The 26,783-nt window shown below is 36.3% G+C and overlaps 1 protein-coding gene and 2 pseudogenes across 3 annotated transcripts in view; 2 read left to right on the top strand and 1 right to left on the bottom strand.

The window, feature by feature from the left end:
* The window catches only part of BTAF1 (B-TFIID TATA-box binding protein associated factor 1), a 94,728-nt gene that overhangs the window by 49,288 nt on the left and 18,657 nt on the right, over nucleotides 1–26,783 (bottom strand). Inside the window, exons 3-13 of the mRNA XM_084904311.1 lie at nucleotides 24,685–24,799; nucleotides 21,667–21,813; nucleotides 12,359–12,522; nucleotides 10,149–10,285; nucleotides 9,192–9,321; nucleotides 8,865–8,933; nucleotides 3,189–3,278; nucleotides 2,426–2,521; nucleotides 2,153–2,329; nucleotides 1,294–1,434; nucleotides 404–528 (exon numbers count right to left, since the gene is read on the bottom strand). Of these exons, the coding sequence (XP_084760437.1) occupies nucleotides 404–528; nucleotides 1,294–1,434; nucleotides 2,153–2,329; nucleotides 2,426–2,521; nucleotides 3,189–3,278; nucleotides 8,865–8,933; nucleotides 9,192–9,321; nucleotides 10,149–10,285; nucleotides 12,359–12,522; nucleotides 21,667–21,813; nucleotides 24,685–24,799 (1,391 nt within the window). The remainder of the gene's footprint in view (nucleotides 1–403; nucleotides 529–1,293; nucleotides 1,435–2,152; nucleotides 2,330–2,425; nucleotides 2,522–3,188; nucleotides 3,279–8,864; nucleotides 8,934–9,191; nucleotides 9,322–10,148; nucleotides 10,286–12,358; nucleotides 12,523–21,666; nucleotides 21,814–24,684; nucleotides 24,800–26,783) is intronic.
* Nucleotides 14,605–16,219, top strand: LOC311632655 (histone chaperone ASF1-like; annotated as a pseudogene). Its single transcript has 2 exons — nucleotides 14,605–14,613; nucleotides 15,682–16,219. The product of its transcript is annotated as a histone chaperone ASF1-like (transcript).
* Nucleotides 17,777–18,668, top strand: LOC311632621 (nascent polypeptide-associated complex subunit alpha-like; annotated as a pseudogene). The gene has a single exon. The product of its transcript is annotated as a nascent polypeptide-associated complex subunit alpha-like (transcript).

Here is a 26,783-nt window from a genome sequence, read left to right as displayed (position 1 = left end):
GGGAGGGAGGGGACTTCCTGAAAATTGTAGTCTTTGGCATCACCAACTTTAGTATTGTTCCTAAAAGCTAGACTATTGCCCTAGCTGGTTTTGCTCAGTGGATAGAGCATCAGCCTGTGACTGAAGGGTCCCAGGTTCAATTCCAGTCAAGGGCACATACCAGGGTTGCAGGCTCAATCCCCAGTAGAGGGCATGTAGGAAGCAGCCAATCAATGATTCTCTCTCATCATTGATGTTTCTATCTCTCTCTCTCTCTCTTCTCTCTCCCTTCCTCTCTGAAATCAATAAAAATATTTTTTAAATTAAAAATAAAAGCTAGACTATTGTATTTTTAGGCTTTAAATATCTGAAAATTTATGTAGTAAGTACTTCTAACTTTATTCCACTAAATAGAAATAATTACCTGCATTGTTGGACTTGAGGGTAAGTTAACAGGGATGAAAGAAGAGTCATAATACTATTAGTTGAAGCTGTTAGATCATCTAGTTCCAGAAGAGCATCCCATAATGTATTTATAATGAAGGGTACCTGTAAGATCAGTTATCAAGGAAACAGTTACTAATTTTACACAATATATTCACAAGCCATGCCAGATTGTTTGTATCCCAGGAGTCATTACTAATTCAACAACATATACATTCCCAATGATCTTGAATAGAGTCAGTTTTGAGCAAAGTTAAGAAGGGGATATTATTTGCCTTTAACAATTTCCTACCCATTTTTAATGCCACTCACAATTATTTTGAAACTTCTCTTCCTAATTGAGAGAGAGAATTCAGGAAATAAAAGATCCAATACTTTATTTTATGTAAAAACTAAACTTTGAAAACAATACAGCATTGACATATAGACATGACCCTCTTTGTAATTTTATTTAAAACAGTACTAAAGACAAATTTCATTTGTAAAATACTGTTTGCTGCACTTCCAAATATACGGTTCTGGTTTTGATAATACAAGAGAAACAGATAGACCTTGAGAAGAAAGAGTCACTTCAAAAAATGAGACCAGATTAAAAAACAAAAAATCAAAACAAACCAAGAGTAAACTAAAGAAGAAATGTTTGCCTTTTTCTCAAGGAAATAGTGTGTGTATGTGAATGGGAAGAACATTAATAGACACAATTCACTCTTCCTAAGGATAATGTATAATTGAATTATATATACCAGAGGGCTGTCATAAGAAAAATGGAGGGTAAGGGAAATAAAGTTGTCAATGTTTTTTTTCTAATACTTTATACCTCAAATGTAAACAAGCTATATAAGAAGAATATTAAAAAAAAAAAAAATGTACCTTTTGTGTCTGAAGATATACAAGGCTTTCTACCACAGGTACTAATGATGCTGCAGCAACAGCTCTGACATCATCATCAAGGTCCTGGAGTCCTTCAATTATTTTAGTTAAAACTTTAGGCAATAAAGTATTAATTACATCCTGTAAAAAAAGTACATCAAAATAAACTAATTTTCTGTAGTACAAACATTGTGCTTCAACATTTTTTATTAAACTTGCCATATAAAAATATAAATCCAAATTTTTATTAAAAAGGAATCACATAAACAGAAAGAAAAATAACATCAATAGGAGCCTATATAGCTAATCTTATTTGCAAAAAGACTACAATATCAAGTACTTAATTATTCAGTGTGATTTAAAAAATCAGAACATGTTCTCAAGGTAAGACTATGAATTTCCTGTGTGACCATACATACATAGAAAACCCTGGTATTAGAACCTTAATGCCTATTTCTCATTCAACCCCACTGATAGCCAAAAAGGGTATGAGAAGAGGGAAAGAAAAGCAATCCCTTCCTGCTTGTCTGTATTCTAATCCACTCTTTTTTCAAGTTCCTCAAGAGAGCCAGCCTTCAGAGGCCATTCCTGGGATCACATACAATGGAATCTCACCTAGAATTGATCTTGCTATGAAACAATAGCAGGTTTCCAAACCTAATTCATCATCTTTTGGTTTCTATTTAAATTGATATTTGAACCTGTCTCTATGACACTATCTAAAAAAGCAAATCTTGAAGGATTGACTTACCTGTAACAGTAAGAATCTAGGGCCATTTCGTGTAATTAATGAAAAGAACTGGGGGGGGGGGGGGGGGGGTGAAACTCTCCCATATATGCTTCAAAAACTGAATGTTACCTGACGAACTGCCAAAGCGTATTTTATTCCTAGCAGACCACCATGTCTAACTTCCCACTGTTCTTGTGTAAGTAACTTAAGCAGCACATCCACCGTCTTATGAACTCCTGTTTCATTCATGTGTTTTAACACCACACCTAAGGTTTGAGCACAAGTTTCACGAACTGGTGCCACAACCTGCAAATGAGAAAGAAAGAAAACTCATATTTCAAAAGGCTTATCTTGCTGAATTTGAAATTTAATTGGGCAAAGCCTCTCTTAGGTGATACTTACTTCATCAGAAACAAAGTCTCCAAATCTGTCTAATGCAAAAACACAAAGGAGTCTAATAACCAAGTCTTCCAACCATTCTTGATGCTGCTGAATCATCTGTTAAACAATCATTTTTTAGTAATAAAGATCACACTTTTGTATTGGGGCTTGGAGAAACATATTAGGTCTAAAACAAAAAACTAAAATACTGGAATGGATTCTTTTAGCTGTAGGAACAATGACCAAAATATATTAGAGTTCCAAATGCTATCTTTAATATTAACCACATCCTCTTATTAGATTCAGATACACTATACCAATATCTTTAAAATTCATAAATTATATTATACTACTTGCACTCCAAGAGAAATGAAGAAACTACTTAAGACTACTTTAATATCAAATGTATCTATCATTTACTTACTATCTATTCTGTTACCAGTGTCTCCATGCTACATCAATCATATTGCTCACTGACCTCTAAAGTATCCTCTTATTCATTTTACTCTACTTTTCTAATCCATTATGTGCTGCTCAAATATTCTTACTTCTATGTATTTTTCCACTCAAGGTTTCTGAACATCTTTCCTGTGAACTTGTTGTTCCTGTCTATAAATAAACTTTTTCCTAACCTCTTTACTTATACTCTTCCCCTCAAAATCACCTTTCCATAATTCTTATTTTCCTTTCATTTCTACCTTATGGTACATGCTCTGCTACTTCTCTAACTTGGAAAGAGTCAACTACTAAAACTTGATAATAATTGTTTCTTTACTAGACTTACCTCTTCTAAAGTACTGTCTCCCATTTTACCACCACTTTTCCCATGAGCTTTAAGTATTTCCCTAAGTCCAGTGCCTGCACCATGTCGAACCTAAAAATAACCAGAAAACAAATGTCAGAGGTTAAATGCTTAAGACACCAAATTTAACTTTTCTTTAATTTGAAAAGGGAATATTAAATTTTAAAGAAATTAAAATAAACTAAGTGACATTTCACAAAATGTTTTTTTCTTCTACTATCCAAGGAGAAATACATTTATAAATGTTATAATTTTGGTTATGTAAAACGTTTTTTAAATCAAGCTAAGATAATAGCTATTCTAATACTCTCCCGAGATATATGTAATCTACTTGGCTGTCCCTCTTGTACCCTCTATTTGCATTCAGCATTATCCACATTAAAGAAAGTATCATATTGTTCTCCATAGTCCCAATATCAATATTTTAGAATATATGCATCAAAACTAAGTTGTAACGCTACCAGTGTTAAGTGGCAAAAGAAGACAATTCAAATAAAATATCTCATGACTAATGCTTCACTATAGCCCTGTATCCTTCTGAAGTGACATTTGGAAGGTAGAAAACAGGCTACTGACACTGCACCCACTTATTCCAAGATCTCTTGTGAGTTAAAGCATGAATAGTTTTTAACAGAAATATTATCAAGGAGCAGAAAGTCTGCTAAAAGGTACTCCAAACCAGTGTCTTTGAAATTACCCAGAGGCCAATAAAAGAGGAAGAGAATGGTTTGAGACCACCAAACCTCAACTTTAACCAGAGGAACTTTACTTTCATCTCTCTTACATACGAGGACCTGTTAAAGATTTTCTTTGAAGAAATATATTTGAGGGGGAGAATCCAAGATGGCTGCTCGGGTAGGCAACTAGCCGCAGCCGCACACAACAATTTTAATAAAATACAACTAAAATATAAAATGGACATTACCCAGAACTACAGGAAAGTCGACTGACTGGAAATCCTACAACAAGAAGCAAGGAGAAAACCAGAAGGAAGCACGGAGGAGCTGTAAAAGCCCAAGGTACGGAGACACGCGGCGCGCGCGGAGAGGACGGAGCCGGAGAGGAGGGAGGCCGAGTGCCTGGCGGGCGTTCCCTAGCGGAAAGGAGATAAAACTCCGACTGTGCTGGGCCCCTGACTGCTCTGAATCCCAGTTCCCCAGACCCCGGGGACTCAGGCTCAGCCATAGGGAGCTGGGCTGTAAGTCGGAACCCCGGGGTAGCGGAGAAAGGAGGTCCCGGAGGCGCGCACACTGCCCCCAGAGAAGGGACGGTAGGCTGTGCCGCGGGATTGCCCTGACGGGAAGGAGACTGGGGCTCCAGACTGCTGTGAACGCCACCTCCAACTCCACTTCCAACTGAACTGAACCCCAATACCGGGCTCATTGTGGGAGAGCATAGACTGTTTGGCAGCAGGCGAAAATCGAGGGCACCTTTCTCTCAGAGGCGCCGGCAGCGAGCACTGAAGGACCCGCATAGGGCGGGGCTGACGGAAGCCAAAGCTGCAGGCTCCACCCTGAAACCCCGTCCCATCTGTAACTGCGAAATGCGACAACAAAATAGATCACAAACGAAAGAAATGGAGGACAAAAAGCGTCTGGATATAGAGTTCAAATCTACGCTTATAAGGTTTTTCAAGAATTTCCTAGAAAAGATGGATAAGGCCTATGAGGATATGAAAAGAGATCAACTAGAATTAATAAGGAGTCAACAAGAAATGATAAGGGATCAACAAGAAATAAAGAATACATTGTCTGAAATAAAAAATATTCTACAGAGTCCTAAAAACAGAAGGGAAGATCGCAAGAATCAAGTCAAAGATTTGGAACATAAAGAGCCAGAAGACACTCCTCCACAGAAGCTAGAAGGCAAGAGAATCCAGAAAATTGAAGATAATGTAAGAAACCTCTGGGACAACTTCAAGCGAACCAACATCAGAATTATGGGGGTTCCAGAAGATGAGAGAGAGCAAAATATTGAAAACATACTGAAAGAAATAGTGACAGAAAACTTCCCCCACCTGGTGAAAGAATTTGACTTACAAGTCCAGGAAGCGCACAGAACTCCAAACAAAAGGAATCCAAAGAGGACCACACCGAGACACATCATTATTAAAATTCCAAGAGCAAAAGATAAAGAGAGAATATTAAAAGAAGCAAGAGCAAAGAAGGTAGTAACTTATAAAGGAGCACCTATACGATTGTCAGCTGACTTCTCAACAGAAACCATGCAGGCCAGAAGGGAATGGCAAGAAATATTCAAGGTGATGAATAGCAAGAACCTACAGCCAAAAATAAGCTACCCAGCAAAGCTATCACTCAGAATCGAAGGCCAGATAAAGAGCTTCACTAATAAAAAAAAGCTAAAGGAGTTCATCACCACCAAACCAGAATTATATGAATTGCTGAAGGGGGTTCTTTCAGAAGAGAAAGTAAACAAAGATAAAAATTATGAACAACAAATACGTAATTATCAACAAGTGAATCTAAAAACCAAGGAAATTAAAAAAATCTGATGAACAATATTAACTGTTGAATATAATAGAATCAGAGGTATGGAAGGGGAGTGAACTGACGATTCTTGGGGAAAAGGGGAGAGGGGGGCGTGGAAAGAGACTGAACATAAACTGTGCACCTATGGATGAGGACAATGGGGAGAGGGGAAAGGGCAGAGGGTGGGGTGGGAACCTGGTGGAGGAGAGCAATGGTGGGGGGGGGGGGGAGGAACATTTGTAATAATATGAAAAATAAAAACTTATTAAAAAAAAAAAATAAAAAAAATAAAATAAAATAAAAACCAAGGAAATTAAAAAAAAATATATATATATATTTGAGGTTTAAAAGCTGTTGTGGAAATTTCTTCTTTTAATCAAAATTGTCCAAAGGAAATTTTTACTGTCTTGGAGAGATGTACAAGCCTTTGTATTATAGAGACTGAACTATAATACAAAGAAATGAACAAATCACTAAAGAAATACAACAAAAATGATATGAAAGGCAAAAATCAGTCCAAAGTTTTCTACTTGGTAATATAAAAGGCCTTGAGCAGGGGTCCTGAAAAGGACACGAGTGAAGAATAAGCATGACAAAACAGATTGTGCTCGACGTGGTTCCCTTCATTGGCAAAGAAAATAAAGCTAGAAAAATTATACCAAAGAAACCGTAGACAGCGAGACTAGTAGGACATGTGGAGAAGTGAGGGCTGGCCATGCTCCCATAAGTGGCGGCTGAGATTCAGGAGAGAAATCTCAGCTACCGGGGTTCCTCCTGACATCATTCCTAGAGCACTCAGCTCAGGTGGTCAAAGAAACCGCATGACTGGTCCCACAGGACACCTACTACATAAGGCTATCCTACCAAGACTGGGAGTCATAGCAGATCTACCTAATACACAGAAACAAACACAAAAATGCAGCTAAAATGGGGAGACAAAAAAACAGACCCCAAAGGAAAAAAACAGGTGATATCTCAAGGAAAAAAAAAAAAATGAAATGGATGCAAGCAATTTATCAGATATAGAGTAAAAAAAAAAAAAAAAAAAAAGAGGGGGGAGGGGTTATAAGGATGCTCAAGGAACTTACTGAGAATTACAACAGCATGAAAAGGACACAGAAACCATAAAAATAAACAGCAGCCTTAAATGACACACTAAATCAGATGGATTTGATTGATATCTTCAAAGCATTTCACCCCAAAACAGCAGAATATATATATATATTTTTAAATGCACATGAAACATTTTTTAGGACAGAACACAGGTTAGGACACAAAACAACTCTCAGTAAATTTAAGAAGAGTGAAATCATGTCAAGCATCTTCTCTGACCGTAATGGTATAAAACTAGAAATCAATCACAAGAAAAAAACCCTGTAAAACAGACAAAGACGTGGAGGCTAAATAAGAGGTTATAAGCAATGAGAACAAGGAAGAAATCAAAAGATACCTTGAAATAAATGAAAATGAGAACACAACAACCCAAAAATCTATGGGACATAGCAGTCCTAAGACAGAAATTCGTAGCATTACATGCCTACCTCAGGAAATAAAAAAAAAATTTTAAAAAACTTAAATAATCTAACTTTACACTTTTTTTTAATATATATTTTATTGATTTTTTACTGAGATGTAGGGAGAGGAATAGAGAGCTAGAAACATCGATGAGAGAGAGAGACATCGATCAGCTACCTCCTTTACATCCCCTACTGGGGATGTGCCCGCAACCAATGTACATGCCCTTGACCAGAATCGAACCTGGGACTTTTCAGTCCGCAGACCAACGCTCTATCCACTGAGCCAAACTGGTTTCAGCCTAACTTTAAACTTAAAGAAACTAGAAAAATAACAACAAAGCCCAAAGTGCATAGAAGGAAGAAATAAAGATCAGAGCAGAAGTAACTAAAATAGTCTAAAAAATACAAAAGAGCAATGAAACCAAGGGCTGGATGTGTTATGTTCTTTGTGTGTGTGTGTGTGTGTGTGTGTGTGTGTGTGTGTGTGTTTTAAAGACAAACAAGACTGACAAACCTTTAACCAGAATAAATCAAGAATAAGGAGGACACAGATAAATAAAATAGAAAGGAAAGAGAAGTAATAACTAACACCAAAGAAATACAATTGGACAACCTGGAAAAAATAGATAAATTTTTAGAAACATACAATCTTCCAAAAGTGAATCAGGAAGAATCATGAAATCTAAATAATTAAATTACAAGTAACGAAACAGAAGCAGTAAAAAAAATTCTCAACAAACAAAAGTCCTAGACTGGATGGCTTCACAGGTGAATTTTACCAAATACTTAAAGAAGAACTAACACCTATCCTCAAATGATTCCAAAAAGTTCAAGAGGAGAGAAGACTTCCAAGCTCATTTTACAAAGCCAGTATTTTAAAAAACTTGGAATAGACACTACAAAGAAAGAAAATTATAAGTCAATATCCTTAATGAACACAGATACTAAAATCTTCAACAAAATATTAGCAGACCAGGTCCAGCAATACATTAAAAAGTTCACGCACCATGATCAAATGAGATTTATTCTGGGAATGCAAAGTTGGTACAATATCACAAATCACTAAATGTGATATACCACATAAACAAATTGAAGGACAAAAATCATATGATCATAACAATAGATGCAGAGAAAGCATTTAACAAAAGCCAGCACCCATTTATGATAAAAATTCTCAGCAAAGTGGGAACAGAGGAAGCATACCTCAACATAATAAAAGCCATATCTGACAAACTCACAGCAACATCATACTCATACGACGCACTTGACTGGAATCGAACACAAGACCCTTCATTCACAGGCCGATGCTCTACCCACTGAGCAAAACTGGCCAGAACAAGTTGAAGAGATTAAGCAAACAACTCTGAGACACAGACAACAGTATGGTAAGAGGATAAAATTTATAAAGAACTTAAAAAAACTCAACACAAAGAAAAACCCAAAACTAATACAATATAAAATGGGCAAAGAACCTAAATAAACACTTGACTTGGGGTGATAAATACACAATACAATATATAAATGATGTATTATAGAACTGTATACCTGAAACCTATATAATTTTATTAACCAATGTCACCCCAGTAAATTCAATTTAAAAATTAATACCAAAAAAATAAAATAGGTTTAAAAAGAAAAGAAAGAAATCATACCTCCCAGGAGGGATTAAAAAGGTCATTGCAAAGTTCTTCACAAAAGCTTTCCAAAGGCCATTCATTTGTCTAAATAAAAAATGAACAATATTACTACTAAATCAAAAGGTCTATTTTATGCTAAAAATTTAAGTAATTTAATAAAGTGTATTTATGTAGAGCTACAATAATAACAGGTCTTAACATGCTTAACTAATTAAAATTTTTATTAAGATTTTTAATACAATTTATTTCAATTGACAGATTATTAAATACTATCTACAGACACATTAGTATGAAAAAATTATAAACAATTTCAAAGGACACTTTAGGCCATTTCAATAGTACCTCTTCAATTAAGGAAGAACTATCTGGAACATTATCAATCAAGACTTTGGAATCATTTGCAGACTGATTAATAACAACATTTGATATTTTTCGTCTCTTTTCTTCTGGCTCTCCATCAGTGCTATCATTGCTAAAAATAAATAAATAAACAAACAAATAAATAAATAAAGCCTCTGTTTGAAACGTGAATGATAATGTGAATCACAATAAGAAAACCCATCATTTGAACAAATGTTTTGGCATATTCTTATGAATTATTTATAATTTTATATATCAAATAACTATAATTAACCACTTAACCACTGAGTCAGTATGGCTCAGTGGTTGAGCATCGACCTATCAACTAGAAGGTCACAGTTCGATTTTACTGACTCATTAATAACATGAGAGAGAGAAAAAAAAGAATGTGAGGCCCATGAGTTTAACCATAGAGTTCTTTCCTATAACAAGTTAGGTAAACAAGCCTTAATTATTAACTGTTATTTGGTTTAGTCATCAGCCTAAGAAACAGGTAATGTAATACAATAATAGTTTTCATTTTACTAATGAACTATTTAACTTGTGGCCCTTACACCATCATCTTTCTAACTTCATGCTTTACTACTCTCATTTCCGTCCACTCATCCTGGCTATATGGCCCTTCTTTCTATTTCTTGGATACTCCATGATTAAGGCATTTACACTGTTGCCTCTGCCTGAAATGTGCTCCCCTTGGAAGACCTTCAGCCCTCATTCAGAGTTCATAATTAGTAAGGAAAACATCTGCATGCAGATTTTTCTGGGAAGTTGTCCTGGTCCCTATAATAGTAAATACTCTCTGACAGATGAGCAAGACTATCCAAATGGTACTCCACAGCTAGAGACAATATCAGCAAAATGTTTTAGAGATCAAGAAGACACAGATTTAAGGTATATAGCAGTACTATTTAAAATGAATAGCAAAAAAAAGATTTCTACCTCTTCTCATTGGTTTCCGCTGCATCCCTGGATCTCTGTTTTGCAAATAACTTGGCCATTCTTTTAGCTTTATTCTTTTGTCTATTGCTCATTCCTGCTCGAAATTCTGAGTCAATAAGTTCAGCTGCCTGGAGAGTCTAAAATAATAAAAGAACAAAGTATGAACTTAAGAAGTCAAAATAAATATCCAGAGACTCTGCCTCAAAAGAGGAGTACGTCTATAAATTTCACTATATACAAATTGATCACATTCTTTTTTGAGAGTTTTATGCTATTCCACTGTATGGCTATACCATAAGTTCACTCTCATTTTCCTTTTTCCCTGTTCTTCCAAATCCCAACAGATGCTCATGTTTCTTAATTTTTCTTATATCATGGATGTGACACAAAGGTATGATCCTAACCCACAAAAAAAGACATGAGATTTCAAAATAACCATACCAATCAAAAAATTGTAATAATAAAGAATGTCAGTGAAAGAAACTGATAATTATCATCTGCTGAAAAGAAAATTTAAAAATTATAACCAGAAATGATTGGTCCAGCATCCTATAGTCAACTTACCCCAATAAGTACCCTTCTTCTAAAGCACTCACTGCCTACTGTGTTGTTGTTTTTTAATCTCTTCTCCATTCATGTTAGTCATTATAGAGGCTATGAAGTTAGAACTGCTTTGAGCCCAAGCCTCAAGATCCTTTCTGCCATTAACTGATTATGATTCAAATGAAATTTACCATTCTACAACCAATTAAGGCCACTGTATGGATGTCATGCTACAGTCTTGACCCAGGGACCATTGGTGCACATATAAGGCAAACCAGCAGTAATGAGTTAATGCAGCAGTCACTCTTCCTAAAGGTCCACTACAACCAAACTTGGATCCTTCAAACCATAAACTGGCAGTTACCCATCCCATGTCCAACTATTCTGTATATTTACTATTTTCTCTAATATACCAGCCCATTTCTTACACCATGCCCAATTACCACACTGTGATCACAGTACTACACTTTTTTCCTCCTTTAATTCTATTTTCTTTTTTATTTATCCCATTTTGTACCTCATTTCTTTCCACTCTTTATTGGTTGTCATTATATTTTTTGCCTCTTTATACTTTTTTCCTTTTCCCTTCCAGTATGTGCAATATTGTCTGCAAAGGTAATTCATCATCACACACCCCCAACCCTAAAAATATAACGTTGACAAATTCTAATAGTTAAGAGAGATCAACTATTATAAAGGCAAATAGACCATTCTCAACTTAAGTAAAGGGCAAGGCCAAGGGAATCAGAAGGTGGTTTAATGATTGCAAAGCAGAAAATACTAACAGGGCTCACAGAACCCTAAAAGAATATTGCAAGGGCAAGAGGAACCACTGAAAGGTAGTATTTCACTTGTATGTTAATTTTTCTGAGGAGAAAGCCACAGCCTATAATGAGTCTGGGGCATTAAAAAAAAAAAAAAAAAAAAAAAGAAGTGCACTGGCATCTATTGAATATTGGAAGAACAGAGAGAAAAGGGGCAATACAGAACAAAAGTATGGTAGAACCACTAACAAAATAGCCTGAGGCTAGTACAAAAGGATGTGATCAATCTGTATATATTGATATTTAAGTTACATGAAGTTAGTAAAGGTAAACATGGCTTAAAAGGGCATACATACTTGTCTACACACAGAACATTTCAGGAAGGATGCGTAAATAACTAAAAAAGGATTGCCTATGGGGTATGAAGTCATGGATATCTATCAATTACTGGAAAGAAACTTCTTTTACTTCATATTGTATATCCTTTTCAAATGTTTAAGTCCTTTTTATCATGTTTGCTACTTTCTCAAATTAAAAAATGAATCACAGCTCTAAAGATTTTAGATTCATATCTGAGTATGAAAGCCCTTACTATCCCACTCTGTCAAAAATGTATTTGTTTCCCTTTGCTAAAGAACAAAGGAAAGAGCAACTGGTGCAACTAGGATTTCTCAGTATAAGAGGCTCCAAAAGGTCCACCACAGCTCTTATCTAATAGTCCAGTCTCTACAAGGTAAGTTCAACTTCTATATCTTTAAAATCTGTCATTAGAAATCCAATTTACAAAGACATTAGCAATGAACAGAATTAAGGACAGCATTTTTTTAATTGCAATTGCATAACAAAATGAAATCATCCCTTTGTATTATTGTTTAAAATCAAACAAATAAAGGTTTTACCTACAGGTTGTTTGTTTACAAAAGCTGCTGAAGTTGGGGTATAATCTAAATCTTCATCATTAAAGAGTTCTTCAGTACTCATTCCAATGGCTTCTCCCATATTAAGGCCAAGTTTCTTCTGTAATAGTTTTCGTTGGCGTGCTATCCTCTCTTTACGATCCACTTCACCTTTAAGCAGAAAAGAAATAAATTTCCTCCAAATTAGTTAAGAAGTATTCTAATACATGAGGATCAGACTCTATTAAAATGCAAAAAAAAAAAAAAAAAAAAGCCCAGCTGGTTTTGCTCAGCGGGTAGATCATCAGCCTGCGGACTGAAGGGTCCCGGGTTCGATTCCAGACAAGGACACATGCCCGAGTTGCAGGCTTGGTTCCCAGTAGGGGGCATGCCGGAGGCAGCCAATCAATGATTCCCATCTTTTTTTTTTTTTAATATATATTTTACTGATTTTTTACAGAGAGGAAGGGAGAAGGATAGAGAGTTAGAAACATAGATGGGAGAGAAACACCGATCAGCTGCCTCCTGCACACCTCCCACTGGGGATGTGCCCACAATTAAGATACATGCCCCTGACTAGAATCGAACCTGGGACCCTTCTGTCCGCAGGTCGACGCTCTATCCACTGAGCCAAACCGGATAGGGCTCTCTCTCATCTTTGATGTTTCTATCTCTCCCTTCCTCTCTGAAATTAATAAGAATATATATATTTTTAAGAAAATTTTAAATATAAGAGAAGCTCAAATAAAACTTGACTTTAAAAAAATAAAATAAAATACAAAAAAAGTTTTAACTATTACAACACCCCTCCTGCCCTGGCTAGTTTGGCTCAATGGATATAATGTCAGCCTGGATCCTGAAGGGTCCAGGGTTCGATTCCAACTAAGGGCACATGCGTGGTCCCCAGTAGGGGGCGAGCAGGAGGCATCGATCAATGATTCTCAACATTGTGTTTCAATATCCTTCTTCCTTCCTTTCTGAAATCAATAAAAATACATTTTTAAAAATTAAAATAAAACACCCCTCCTGACAATAAGCAAACCATACTTAGTCTTTAATAGTGGATAATTTAATGTCATAAGTTCTATTACCTAACCATTAGAGAATATTTTTCATTGAGACTTCCCCATTGCCCTACTGCCAATTATCAAGAATATATAAATGAGATCTATTCCTATGGAAAAATATATCCTTATTTTAATATAAGATTATTTTGCACACACAGGGCAGACTCCACCTTGTACATTCTCTGAAAGATCTAACCAACCTAAGAAACAAAACAAAAATTTAGTTTTATTTGACAGAAAAGATCTCAACAAATACATGCTTATTCCAAGTGAGGCTTTTATGTATTCTGAGATGATATACCCTTAATAACACAAATAAGGCATAGCCGAGACCAGTTTGGCTCAATGGATAGAGCGTTGGCTTGGGGACTGAAGGGTCCCAGGTTCCATTCCGGTCAAGGGCATGTATGTACCTTGGTTGCGGGCATATCCCCGGTAGGGGATGTGCAAGAGGCAGCTGATCGATGACTCTCTCTCATCGATGTTTCTAACTATCTCTCTCCCTTCCTCTCTGTACAAAATCAATAAAATATATTTTAAATAAATAAATAAAATAAAAATAAGGCATAAAAGCAGACAGATTTTAAATGTCCCAAATAAAACCTATACTACTTCACTGGAAAACATAAAAATTTATTACTTTAAAAACTAGAGGCCTGGTGCCCATCTCTCAGCCCGCCTGCACCCTCTCACAGTCCGGAAGCCCTTAGGTTATGTCCAACAGACTGCTTAGGGCTGCACCCCATGTGCCGACAGTTGGACATCCTTAGCGCTGCTGCCGAGGTGGGAGAGGCTCCCGCCACCATACCCACCATACCTGTGGGAGCACACTGACCACCATGGGGAAGCTCCTGTGTTGAGTGTCTGCCCCTGGTGGTCAATACACATCATAGCAATCAGTCGTTCCGTAGTTCGGTGGATTTGCATATTACCCTTTTATTATATAGTATATAATTTTGTGCTTAAAAACAGCTAAGTTGCAAGATATGGCTCTACACAATTAGAAAAAATGTTAACATTTTAAAAACTATAATGATATCCTTCTAATAAGTTCTTATTGGACAAACCTTCCACAGATTATAAACTCTAGACAAAATATGCAAAAACGAATACCTGAAGACACTGATGGAAAGAGTACAAAAGTAGGCATATACTTTAGAGAATTCTCAATACTTGGAAGAAGGGCATGCACTGGGTGAGTCTCCCAATTTTGCAGTTTTTAACCTGAGGGTAAACCCAATCCACGGTGTATGGGGCAGCTAAAAGCTAGATTAAAACAAACAAACAAACAAAAAAAACACCCAGTCTCTCTGGCTTGAAGAACTAGAAGAGAGTCAGGGGTCACTACAGCTACTGGACTATAGAGAAAACCCAGAAAGTAGAGAGCCAGAGAGAAAGAGCAAATTCTGTATAAACTCAGCCAAATCTCTGGCTGAATTCTGAACTTTGCACACACAGGGCAGACTCCACACAGTCCAGCTAAAGCTAAAATTTGATCTGATATTTCAGCTGTTGGAATCTGTAATTTGAGTTTCACCAAATTAAATGCATGCTAAAACTAACAAGCAAACAAAAATCAAATCAACCAAAACACTTTGGAAGAATATAACAGATTCCAGCATGTGTGAGGGATACAATCCAAAATTAACTGACATACAAAGAATCAAGAAAATGTAACCCATTCTCCAAAGAAAAGACAAACTCTGAGATAACCCAGATGTTGAAATTAGAGGGCAAGATTTTTCCTCCTCACCCAAGAAAACTTTTTATTGATTTTAGAGAGAGGAATGGAGAGAGAGAGAGAGAGAGAGAGAGAGAGAGAGAGAGAGAGAGAGAGAGAAGGAAGAAGGGAGGAAGTGAGGAAGTGAGGAAGTGAGGAAGTGAGGAAGGAAGGAAGGAAGGAAGGAAGGAAGGAAGGAAGGAAGGAAGGAAGGGAGGGAGGGAGGGAGGAAGTGAGGAAGGAAGGGAGGGAAGGAGGAGAGGGAAACATCGATATGAGAAAGAAACTTTGACCAGTTGCCTCCTGTACGTGTCCCAACCAGGGATGGAATCTGCAGCCTGAGTATGTGCCCTGCCTGAACTCAAATCGAACCCTCCACCCTGCAGAGTATGGGACAACACTCTCACTAACTGAGCCACATCGACCAGGGCAATGACAATATTTTTAAGTTGCTAGTTTAACAATGCTCAATGTAAAGGAAGATATTATCACAATAATGAAAATATAGGATACCCAACAGAGAAATAGAAACTATAAAAAAAGATCACCTTCAAGTGCATTGAGGACCTGTTTGAAGACTTGGAATGGAAAATTATCTATATGGGTTCTGCAGAAAGTGAAAAATACGATCAAGTTGTAGACTGTTTTAGTGGACCCTGTTCTTAGGAGAAGGCATATGTTTGCATTTCAGGCTGATACATCTAATCCAGTACTAATTCCGGATGCAGAAGTGATAGGTGTGTAACAGTGTGCTAATTATATGCACCGACTGAGGTCAAGCATTTATTAGATTTGGCTATTTTGTAAATAATGACTATCAAGACAGAATTAAGGGAAAATCCACCAGTAAAACTAGTCTTTTCTAAGCTTCAAAGGAACATTTTGGCATCGAATCCCAGAATCACAAGATTCCATATTAATTCAGAAGATAACACAGAAAAACTGAAAGGTGCAGAAAACAGTAATCCAAATCTATAATCACTTCTTTCAAAGGATGTATTACACCTTCAGCATCATAGGGATGTCAATCCATGTCAGAAAACTCACTGTCATGTTAGAATCCCACATGGACTGCATGTGACCACCTGCCATCTCTTTAGTACAAATTAAGCAATAAAAACACTCAGAACTATTTTCTTAAAATTTCGTAAGTCACAGTCACTGAGATACAATGTGAAAAATTTGTTTAAAAAACATCCTGTAGAATGTTTATAAGAAAACCAGTATTTGAGCAAATTGTAGACTATAAATACAACTATTTTGTTATTTTATTTGTTCTGAAATTAATCTGATTAAAACATATACAGTGAAAAAAGTAATAATAAAGAAAAGAGAGGGGTGGTGGTGAGGGCATGAGCCAGGGGGTAGGGAGGCCAGGGGAAGGTCAATGAGGGGAAAAAGGGAGACATATGTACTATTATTTGTAATACTTTAAGCAATAAAAAAAATTAAAAGAAAAAGAATGTGGAGAAATGCCCTAGCCAGTTTGGCTCAGTGGAGAGAGCATCGGCCTGTGGACTGAAGAATATTAGGTTTGATTCCAGTCAAGGGCTCATGCTCAAGTCGTGGACTTGATCCCAGTGGCCGTGGACAGGAGGCAGCCAATCAATGATTCTCTCTCATCATGTTTCTCTCTCTCTCTCCCTCTCTTCCTCAGAAATCAATAAAAATATCTAAATATAGAGAGAAAAATATAAAACAGAATTATTAGAAAGGACAAATACTGTATGATTCCACTTACATGAAATACTTAGATTATTCAAATTCATAAAGACAAAAAAATAGAATAGTGGTTGCCAGGGGCCAGGGGAGGGAGAGAAATGGAAATTGTTTAATGGGTATAAAGTTTCAGTGTTCTAAGATTAAAGAATTCTGGAGACTGGCTGCATGACAGTATGGACTTAATGGACTTAATATTACTGAACAGTATGTACAGTTAAAAATGGGTAAGATGATAAATTTTATGTTATTTACCACAATTAAAAAATGAATACATCCTATAATAGTAATAAAAACTCTTTTAAAACAAATAAAGTCCCAGCCCAGCAAGCATGGCTCAACCTATGAACCAAGATCAGAACAAATGACCAGGTTGTAGGCTAGATTCCCAGTATGGACTGCAGGAGGCAGCCGATCAACAAGTCTCTCTCATCACTTCTGTTTCTCTTTTCCCTTTCCCTTACTCTCTGAAATCAATAATATATATATATATATATATATATATATATATATATATATATATATATATATATTTTTAAAGCAGCAGCCTTGGCCAATGTTGTTCAGTGGTTAGTGTCCTCCCCTGCACCAAAGGGTTTTTGGTTCCATTCCCAGTCAAGAGCACATAACTGGGTTGCAGGTTCGATTCCCAGCAGAGTGCATGTAGGAGGCACTCAACAGATGTGGCTCTTTCACATCAACGTTTCTCGCTCCCTGTCTATCTTTCTCCCCTTACTTCTGTCCCTCCCTATTCCTCCTTCTCTCCCACTCTCAGAAAAATTCAATGAAAAAATTCTAGTGTATTTGGGTAAGGATTAACAAACAAAAAATAAGTATTGCTCGTTCTGCCGCCATCTTGGTCCCGCGTCCCGTCCCCCGTCCCCCCACCTTCCATCCCACCCCCCAACCCCCTCACAAAATGACCGGTGAAGCCGCAGAAACCGTTCCTGCTACAGAGCAAGAGTTGCCACAGCCCCAGGCTGAGACAGGGTCTGGACAGAATCCGAGAGTGATGAATCAGTACCAGAGCTCGAAGAACAAGATTCCACACAGGTAACCACACAAGCCCAGCTGGCGGCAGCGGCTGAAACTGATGAAGAACCACTCAGGAAAGCAAAACAGAGCCGGAGTGAAAAGAATGCTGTGTCCAAACTGGGTCTTTAACAGGTTACAGAAATTACTAGCGTCACTATACGGAAACCTAAGAATATCCTCTTTGTCATCATAAAACCAGATGTCTACAAGAGCCCTGCTTCAGATACCTACATAGTTTTGGGGGAAGCCAAGATTGAGGATTTATCTCAACAAGCACAGCTAGCAGCTGCTGAGAATTCCAAAGTTCAAGGTGAAACTGCCTCATACATTCAAGAAAACACACAGACTCCAAATGTACAAGAGGAGAGTGAAGAGGAAGAGGTTGATGAAGCAGATGTGAAAGTTAAGGACACAGAATTGGTCATGTCACAAGCAAATGTGTCAAGAACAAAGGCAGTCTGAGCCCTGAAGAATAACAGTAATGATTTTGTAAATGCTAATACGGAACAGTGTAACTATCTAAAAAGGAGGACACTTTTTGTGTGTGTTAAAAGAGTTACTGCAGTTTGGTTTGAAATTTGTACTGTATCATTAATAAAGTTATGGCTTCTCGTGAGGGAGAAAAAGTACTGATATATGCTACAATATGGATAAACCTTGGAAACATGCTGCTAAGTAAACAAAGCTAGTCACAAAGACCACATTATTTATTATTCAATTTACAATAAATGTCCAGAATAGACAAATCTATAGAGACAAGAAGTCACTCAGGGCTGGAAAGGTGAGGAAACAAAGTAGGGGAAAAAAGGATGATAGGTAAAGGATATGAAGCTTCTTTCTTTTTTTTCTTTTTTTTTAATATATTTTATTGATTTTTTACAGAGAGGAAGGGAGAGAGATAGAGAGTTAGAAACATCGATGAGAGAGAGTCATCGATCAGCTGCCTCTTGCACACCCCCCACTGGGGATATGCCCGCAACCAAGGCACATGCCCTTGACCGGAATCGAACCCGGGACCCTTCAGTCCCCAAGCCGACGCTCTATCCATTGAGCCAACCCAGTTTCGGCTGGAGTTTCTTTCTGAGATAATGAAAATATTCTAAAATTGACTACACCTTCGTGTGAATATACCAAAAACCACTGACTTATATAGTTTTAAAAGGAGTAAATTGTATAAAATAATGTGAATTATGTCTCAATAAAGCTACTTTTTAAAAATTTTTAAGGCTGCTCTACCCAGAAAGAAAAATATTAGGCCCCAAATTAGTCCTCTTGTTCCAACAAAAGTTACTGGGGGGGGGAGGGAACCTACATAACTGCAAAGGAAAATAAGACCAGCACCTAAACTAATCATGGATGTATTCATCACATACATGAGACAAACAAAGATGAGCAGACATTTAAAGAAGACCAATTTTAGGGTTTTAAATAAGCATGCTGTGACATACCAGCTTTTAAAACTGAGTTCTGGGGTTTCCAATCCTGGTAACATATCAGAGTCACAGTGCAGTTTTTTCTTTTAAATACAATTTCCTAGAGTTCTCCAGAGATCTATTAAATAGGAATCATCTTTGGGGTAGGACTCAAACATATTTTTTTTAGTGTCCTTTTATTCCTGGATTTAGGGACAAAGATCTCTGATAACGTCCATGGGAACCTTAGTAAGATTAGTACACTTTCTGTTAAGAGAATTTTTTCAAGTTGAAAAGTTTCTACCCCCACTTATTAGAAAAACTAATGCTTTTCTGTAACTTGAGCAAATTTTCCTAATTTTCTCTAAAAATAATTAAACTATATTTTCAAAAGAAATCATATAAGGAAGAGGGAATGGGTACTTAAAGTTTCTTTAAGATGTACAAATTGAAGAGCATTTCGTTAACTTAGCTGGATATAATACTCTGACTAACAATTAAATTAGCAACAAAACACAGTTCTGTTTTGGTTTTAGTCAAAAGAACAATTTATTTACTTACAAATCCATTAAAAACGCCATTTTTTTCCACTCAAAGCATCAATCTTTAACGAGCAAAACAATTATTTTATATCCAGATACATTCTGTAAGTTTGAAGATAATGGGATAATTACCTATCCAAGATTTATTTTTCATTTTTAGTTTTTGCTTGGTCACCAGCAAGAATAGTTCCAATTTTTAATTCTTAAGACGTAATAAAAACTACCATATAGCCTCTCAGATTTCCAGAATTGTGAGAATATTACCACAATCTGGCTTTTAAATTCGTTTCAATTGAGGCTCTTTGGTAACAATTTAAAATTTCTATATTACATAAAATGGCTACTGAATATTAATACGTACCATTAATAATGCATAGAGGGTGGGGCAAAAGTAGGTCTATAGTTGTGAGTACACAAAACAGAGTTTCTATTTGTAATACTAGAGGCTCAGTACACAAAATTTTTACACATGGTGGGAGGGTAGGGGGTGTCCTTCAACCCAGCCTGCACCCTCTCCAATCTGGGAGTAGGGATGGAGCCTAAACAGGCAGTCAGGCATCCCTCTCACAGTCCAGGACAGCTGGCTCCCAACTGATCACCTGCCTGCCTTCCTGATTGCCCCTTACTGCTTCTGCCTGCCAGCCTAATCACTCCCTAACCACTCCCCTGCCAGCCTATTTGCCCCCAACTGCCCTTCCTTATAGGGCTGGTCCCTCCCAACTGCCCTCCCCTGCTGACCTGATTGTCCACAACTGCCCTCCCCTGCTGGCCATCTTGTGTCCACATGGGGCAGCCATCTTTTACCACATGGGGGCAGCCATCTTGTGTATTGGAGTGAGAGTCAATTTGCATATTACTCTTTTATTAGAGGCCGGGTGCATGGGTGGGGGTCAACTGGTTTGCCCTGAAGGATATCCTGGATCAGGGTGGGGGTTCCCTTGGGGCATGTGGTGGTTTGCAGGGCCCTGGTATCTGGATTTATCTTCTATAATTGAAACTTTGTAGCCTTGAGTGGAGCCAAACCTCCTACTTGCTCGTGGTCCCAACCATTAATGCTGGGATTTATTTATCTTTTTTTTTTTTTTTTTGATTTTGTACAGAGAGGAAGGGAGAGAGATAGAGAGTTAGAAACATCGATGAGAAAGAGTAGAAACATCGATGAGAAAGAGTCATCGATCAGCTGCCTCTTGCACACCCCCTACTGGGGATATGCCCGCAATCAAGGTACATGCCCTTGACCGGAATCGAACCCGGGACCTTTCAGTCCCCAAGCCGACGCTCTATCCATTGAGCCAAACCGGTTTTGGCTATTTATCTTTTATAATTGAAACTTTGTAGCCTTGAGTGGAGGCCTGGGCAGGTCAGGGTGTGAGGAAAGCTTGGCTTTCTCCATTATCGGGGATATCAAAGCCTCCAGCTCACTCCGCGGCTGCAGCCATCTTGGTTGTGTTAATTTGCGTACTCATTCCTGATTGGCTGGTGGGTGCAGCTTGTGGAGTGATGGTTAATTTGCATATTGCCCTTTTATTAGATAGGATTTATTTATTATTTTTCCATATAAACAATTGTAAACCTACTTTTGCCTCACTCTGTACATATAGTACATATCAGTTAAGGGAAGAAAAATATTCATATGGTAGCTTTAGACTTAGTACTTCTGATTATCATCCCACTCACAGCACCTCTAAATCCTACCTGCAAACTTCAGTTAATTTATATTTCATGACATGTTATATTTTGCATGAATAATACATAGCATATCAAGTGATAAATTAGTTTGAACACATGTGTTTCAGACTTTTTATAGGACTACTACATACCTGATTTTTCATCTTGTACTTCAAATTCTGCACCAGCAGATCCCAATAGTGATGCCCCATGTTGTAACAATCTACATATATCAAATCTGTCAAAATTCAATCGATCTGTAGTAGATGAATCTTCCATAGCACTTTCTGAAGTAGGTTCTAGATAAAGTTTAAAAATATTTAATTTGATCACATAGTCAAAGTGTAAAATGAAAGAAAACAGCATTACTTATGGTAGATGGGTAATATTTTAAGAAAAAAGGGGAAGTAGAAAAGCTACTGTGGATTTACTTATGATCAGCTCTTATTTATGAATAAGCTATTTAGTCGGTGACTAGCCTCCTACAAACTATCAGAATGTTAGTGGATGTATGAATAGTTGTTTTTTCTAAAGCACAATGTTATATGAAAAAATGCATCCCCCTTCATGTTGAAATACGTATAATAAATATGCTGTTTCCACTTACTATTCAATTGTTTTAAAAATACCAAGGTGGCCCAGCCAGTGTAGCTCAGTGGTTGAGGGTCAACCTATGAACCAGAAGGTCACGGTTTGATTCCCAGTCCGGGCATATGTCCAGGTTGTGGGCTCAATTCCCAATATGGGGCATGCAGGAGGCAGCCAATCAATGATTCTCTCTCATCATTGATGTCTGTCTCTCTCTTTCCCTCTCCATTCCTTTCTGAATCAATAAAAGTATTAAAAAATAACAATAAACTAAAATGAAAACACCAAGGTAACAATTTGAATTTATTATAATGCTAAACGGAAAGATAAACATATTCATATAACTAAAACTAATAAGCATCATTCCTCCCTATAACTGAGGAATATCTGGAACACAAAGCAACCACTTATTCAATAGCACTCACTTCTCAAAATATGAAGATACCAGAGACATAAAAGCAGCAAACAGACTGTCAAACCTCAGAGAGAAGGCAGGGAAGGTTGGGGGCAAAGATAGATCAACCAAGGCACTTATATGCATACATATAAGCATAACCAATGGACACAGACAGTAGTGGGGTGAGGGCATGTACTATGGGGCACGAGAGGTCAGGAGAAAAAAGAGACATATATAATACTTTCAACATAAAGAATTTAAATTTTAAAAAAATGAAGCTAATTATTAATCACCTGTTAAATTGCTAAAATTATATCTGAGGCCTAAAAATAACTATAAAATGTTCTGTATGCTCTCCAAAAAGGTATGCCATTATAAATTTTAAAATATATTGTTAATTGTCCATTGGTTTGTTGAGCTGGTATTCATATATAATTCATCCATACACAAAGCATAATTGCTTCACTTAAAGAGAACTGCTACAAATATTTTGTTTTCTAGTGATAAGCAATCTTATCATAAATTTTTAATGCCAGTGTAACTAATAAGTTTTGTAAAAAAGAATCTGAGTTCTACCATCTCTATATACCAAAATAAGCAGGTGTAATAATCTGAAAAAGAAAAAGCTCTTTCTAAAAGTTATAACTTTTTCTAAATATTTCATTTGATTACAGAAAAGACAAATTAACATAATCACTGAAAATAATATGTGCCAGCAAATTAAAGCCAAAATTTTAGATAACTGAAACTTATAATAAAAGTGATACTATCAGCTGAAACCGGTTTGGCTCAGTGGATAGAGCGTCGGTTTGCGGACTGAAAGGCCCCCGGTTCGATTCTGGTGAAGGGCATATACATTGGTTACGGGCACATCCCCGGTAGGGGGTATGCAGGAGGCAGCTGGTCGATGTTTCTCTCTCATCGACGTTTCTAGCTCTCTATCCCCATCCCTTCCTCTCCGGAAAATCAATAAAAATATATTTTTTTAAATAAAAATAAAAAGTGATAGTATCAAAATGACTTGAAAATGAAACCCAGTTGCACCATATTAAATTTTCACTCACTTAAAATTTGCATCTTTACACATTTTTAAAAGCATACAATCATTTTTAAACATCATTTCAGAAAGTCAGAAAATAATTTCCACTATAAGGCATCTAAAGGACACATAAAAAAAACTAAGCATCCTGGTCAGGGCACATACAAAAATCAACCAATAAATGCATAAATAAATGGAACATCAAATCGAAGTTTCTTTCTTTCTCTTTTTCTCTTCCCCTTCCTCTCTCTCTCTAAAATCAATAAAAATCAAAACAACAAAAAACTAGGCATAATCATCCAAATACCCATACATAATTGTGATTAAATTTAGAAAATAATTACAATATTCTTTCACCAACAAAATAAATAGACTGCTTCAAAGATTTACTTTGTATAGATTTTATTTTTTAGGATATAAATTCCTTTAGGGAAGTAATAACCTCTGTAAGTCAAGCATACTGTGGAATTAATAATTTTTTTAAAGAATGTTTTTACTTATTTCAGAGAAGAAGGGAGAGGGAGAAAGATAGAAACATCAATGATGGGAGAGAATCATTTATCAGCTGCCTTCTGCATGCCCATGCTGGGGATCAAGCCTGCAACCCTGGTATGTGCCCTGACCACGAATCGAATCATGACCTCCTGGTTCAAAGGTTGACACTCAACCACTGAGCCACACCTGCAGACTAGAATTAATAATTTAAAAAATAAATACAGCCGAAACCGGTTTGGCTCAGTGGATAGAGCGTCAGCCTGGGTTCGATTCCAGTCAAGGGCATGTACCTTGGTTGCAGGCACATCCCCAGTGGAGGGTGTGCAAGAGGCAGCTGATCGATGATTCTCTCTCATCAATGTTTCTAACTCTCTATCCCTCTCTCTTCCTCTCTGTAAAATATCAATAAAATATATTTAAATAAATAAATAAATAAATAAATAAATAAATAAAATACAAAAACATTTTGTTTAGTAGTCTTTTTTTTAAGCATATGAAAATCACCTTATTCAATGTCATTTTTTGATAAGGCTACATCAAAAGCATAAAAATTAAGACTTAAAATTAAAATTATTAAAATATAAAATGTATAATTTAGTTAATTCTACAGTTAGGTGTTTTACTGCAAATAGGTTTTCCACTTAAACGCACCTTGTTTGGTTCTTGGCACTGGATTCCACTCAGGTACATTTTTCACTATAGCTTCAACAGCTTGTCCTGCTGCTATCCGAGTATCCCAATTTGTACTCCTTAAGTATATCAACACCTTAAAAAATGATAAAACGAAACAATTATATACCAGAAAATGTTGTTTGTTCAAGATAGCCAGATCAGAGTAATACAAATTTACATGTTATTAATGTATTATAATTTAGCAGTGGTCAAATTTATATAAAACGTCTTGAAATTATTAAATCATTTATAAGACTATATCATTCACACCTTAAAAAGAATTTTTAATAAATGAAGACTTAGAACATTTGAAAAATAACATAGCTTTTAACATGCTAAAAAGCGAAGTATATATTATTAAGTCTTATTTAATGCAAAAAGTTATAAAAATCTAGCAGAAAGAATAAGTGAGGTCAGTAAGATTGAGATAAAATCAATATGTAAAAATCAATGGGAAGTGTTCCTATAAACTTTCAATAAACAACCTGAAAATAAAATTAAGAAAATAATCCCATTTAAATAGCACTAGAAATTATAAAATATTTAATAAACTTAACAAAAGTACTACAATACTTGAATATTGAAAATTACAAAAACTCAAAATATTGTTGATAGAAATTAAATAAGATCTAAATAAACAAAAGATACCTCATGACCATGGATTGAAAGAATCAATACTGTTAAGATAGTTTTAATACTCCCTAAATTGATCTACAGATTCAACTGTAGATCAAAATCTCAGTAGACTTTTTACAGAAATGAACAAGTTGGCCCTAAAATTTATATGGAAATGCAAGGACCTCAGAACAACAACAATCTTGAAAAGAATAAAATTGGTAGATTCACACTTCCTGATTTCAAAACTTCCTATAACGCAACAATTATCAAGACAGTGTTATACTGGTGAAAGAACAGTTATTTAGATTAATGGAATAGAATTGAGAATCCAGGCCCTGGCCCAGTAGCTCAGTTGGTTAGAGCAGCATTCGCCAACCTTTCGGTCCATGGACCACTGGTTTCTGACCGCTGGGTTAGAGCATTCTCCCGATATGCTAAGGTTGCAGGTTTGATCTCTGGTTAGGGCACAGACAAGAAGCAACCAACGAATGCATAAATAAGTGGAACAACAAATTGATGTTTCTCTTTCTCTCCCTTCCTCTCTCTAAAATCAATTAATAATAATAATAATAAGTAAGAGTCCAGAAAAAAATATTATGTGTCTATGATCAACTTATTTTCAACAAGAGTGCCAAGACAATTCAATGGGTAAAGAGTTTTTATCAACAAATGGTGCTGGGGCAACAAAATAATGATTCTGAACCCTACCTCACACCATACACAAAAAATTAACTGAAATGGACCATAAGTCTATAAGTAATAGCTAAAACTATTAAATTCTTAAAACATAGGGAAAAATCTTTGTGACACTGGGTCAGGCAAGGGTTATTTAGATACAACCCCAAAAGCACAAGTGATTTTTTTATTTATGCACAAGTGATGTTTAAAAAAAATTGGACTTCAACAAAAGTAATAACTTTTGTGCTTCAAGGACACCATCAAGTAAGTGAAAAAACAACCAACAGACTGGAAGAAGGTATTTGCAAATCAAATACCTGATAAGGGGCTTGTATACAAAGTATATCAAGAAGTCTTACAACTCAATAATAAAATAACCAATATCCACTTTAAAAACAGGCAAAGAATCTGACTGTTCCCCATAAAAGATAAACAAATAGCCAATAAACACATGAAAAGATGTCCAAGATTAGTCACCAGAAAAACGCATCAAAAGTACAATGAGATATTACTTTACACTCACTAGTATGTATATAATCAAAGTCAGTTAATAAGTTCTGGCAAGGATGTGGAGAAATTAGATCTATCATACACTGTTGATGGAAATCTAAAACGGTGGAGCCAGTATGGAAACAGTCCTCAGGACCCAGCAATTTTACTCTAGGCATATATCCAAGGGAAATAAAAACATGCAACCACACAAAAACCTGCACATGGGTTTTCATAGTAGCATTTTCATCATAGGCCGAAAAAGTAGAAACAACCCAAATGTCCATCAACTG

The sequence above is a fragment of the Pipistrellus hanaki genome (genome assembly GCF_964339955.1).
Source record: "Pipistrellus hanaki genome assembly, chromosome: 14".
Lineage (NCBI taxonomy): Eukaryota > Metazoa > Chordata > Mammalia > Chiroptera > Vespertilionidae > Pipistrellus > Pipistrellus hanaki.
The sequence above is the reverse complement of the archived record's forward strand: the minus strand, read 5'-3'. Positions and strand labels throughout refer to the sequence as shown.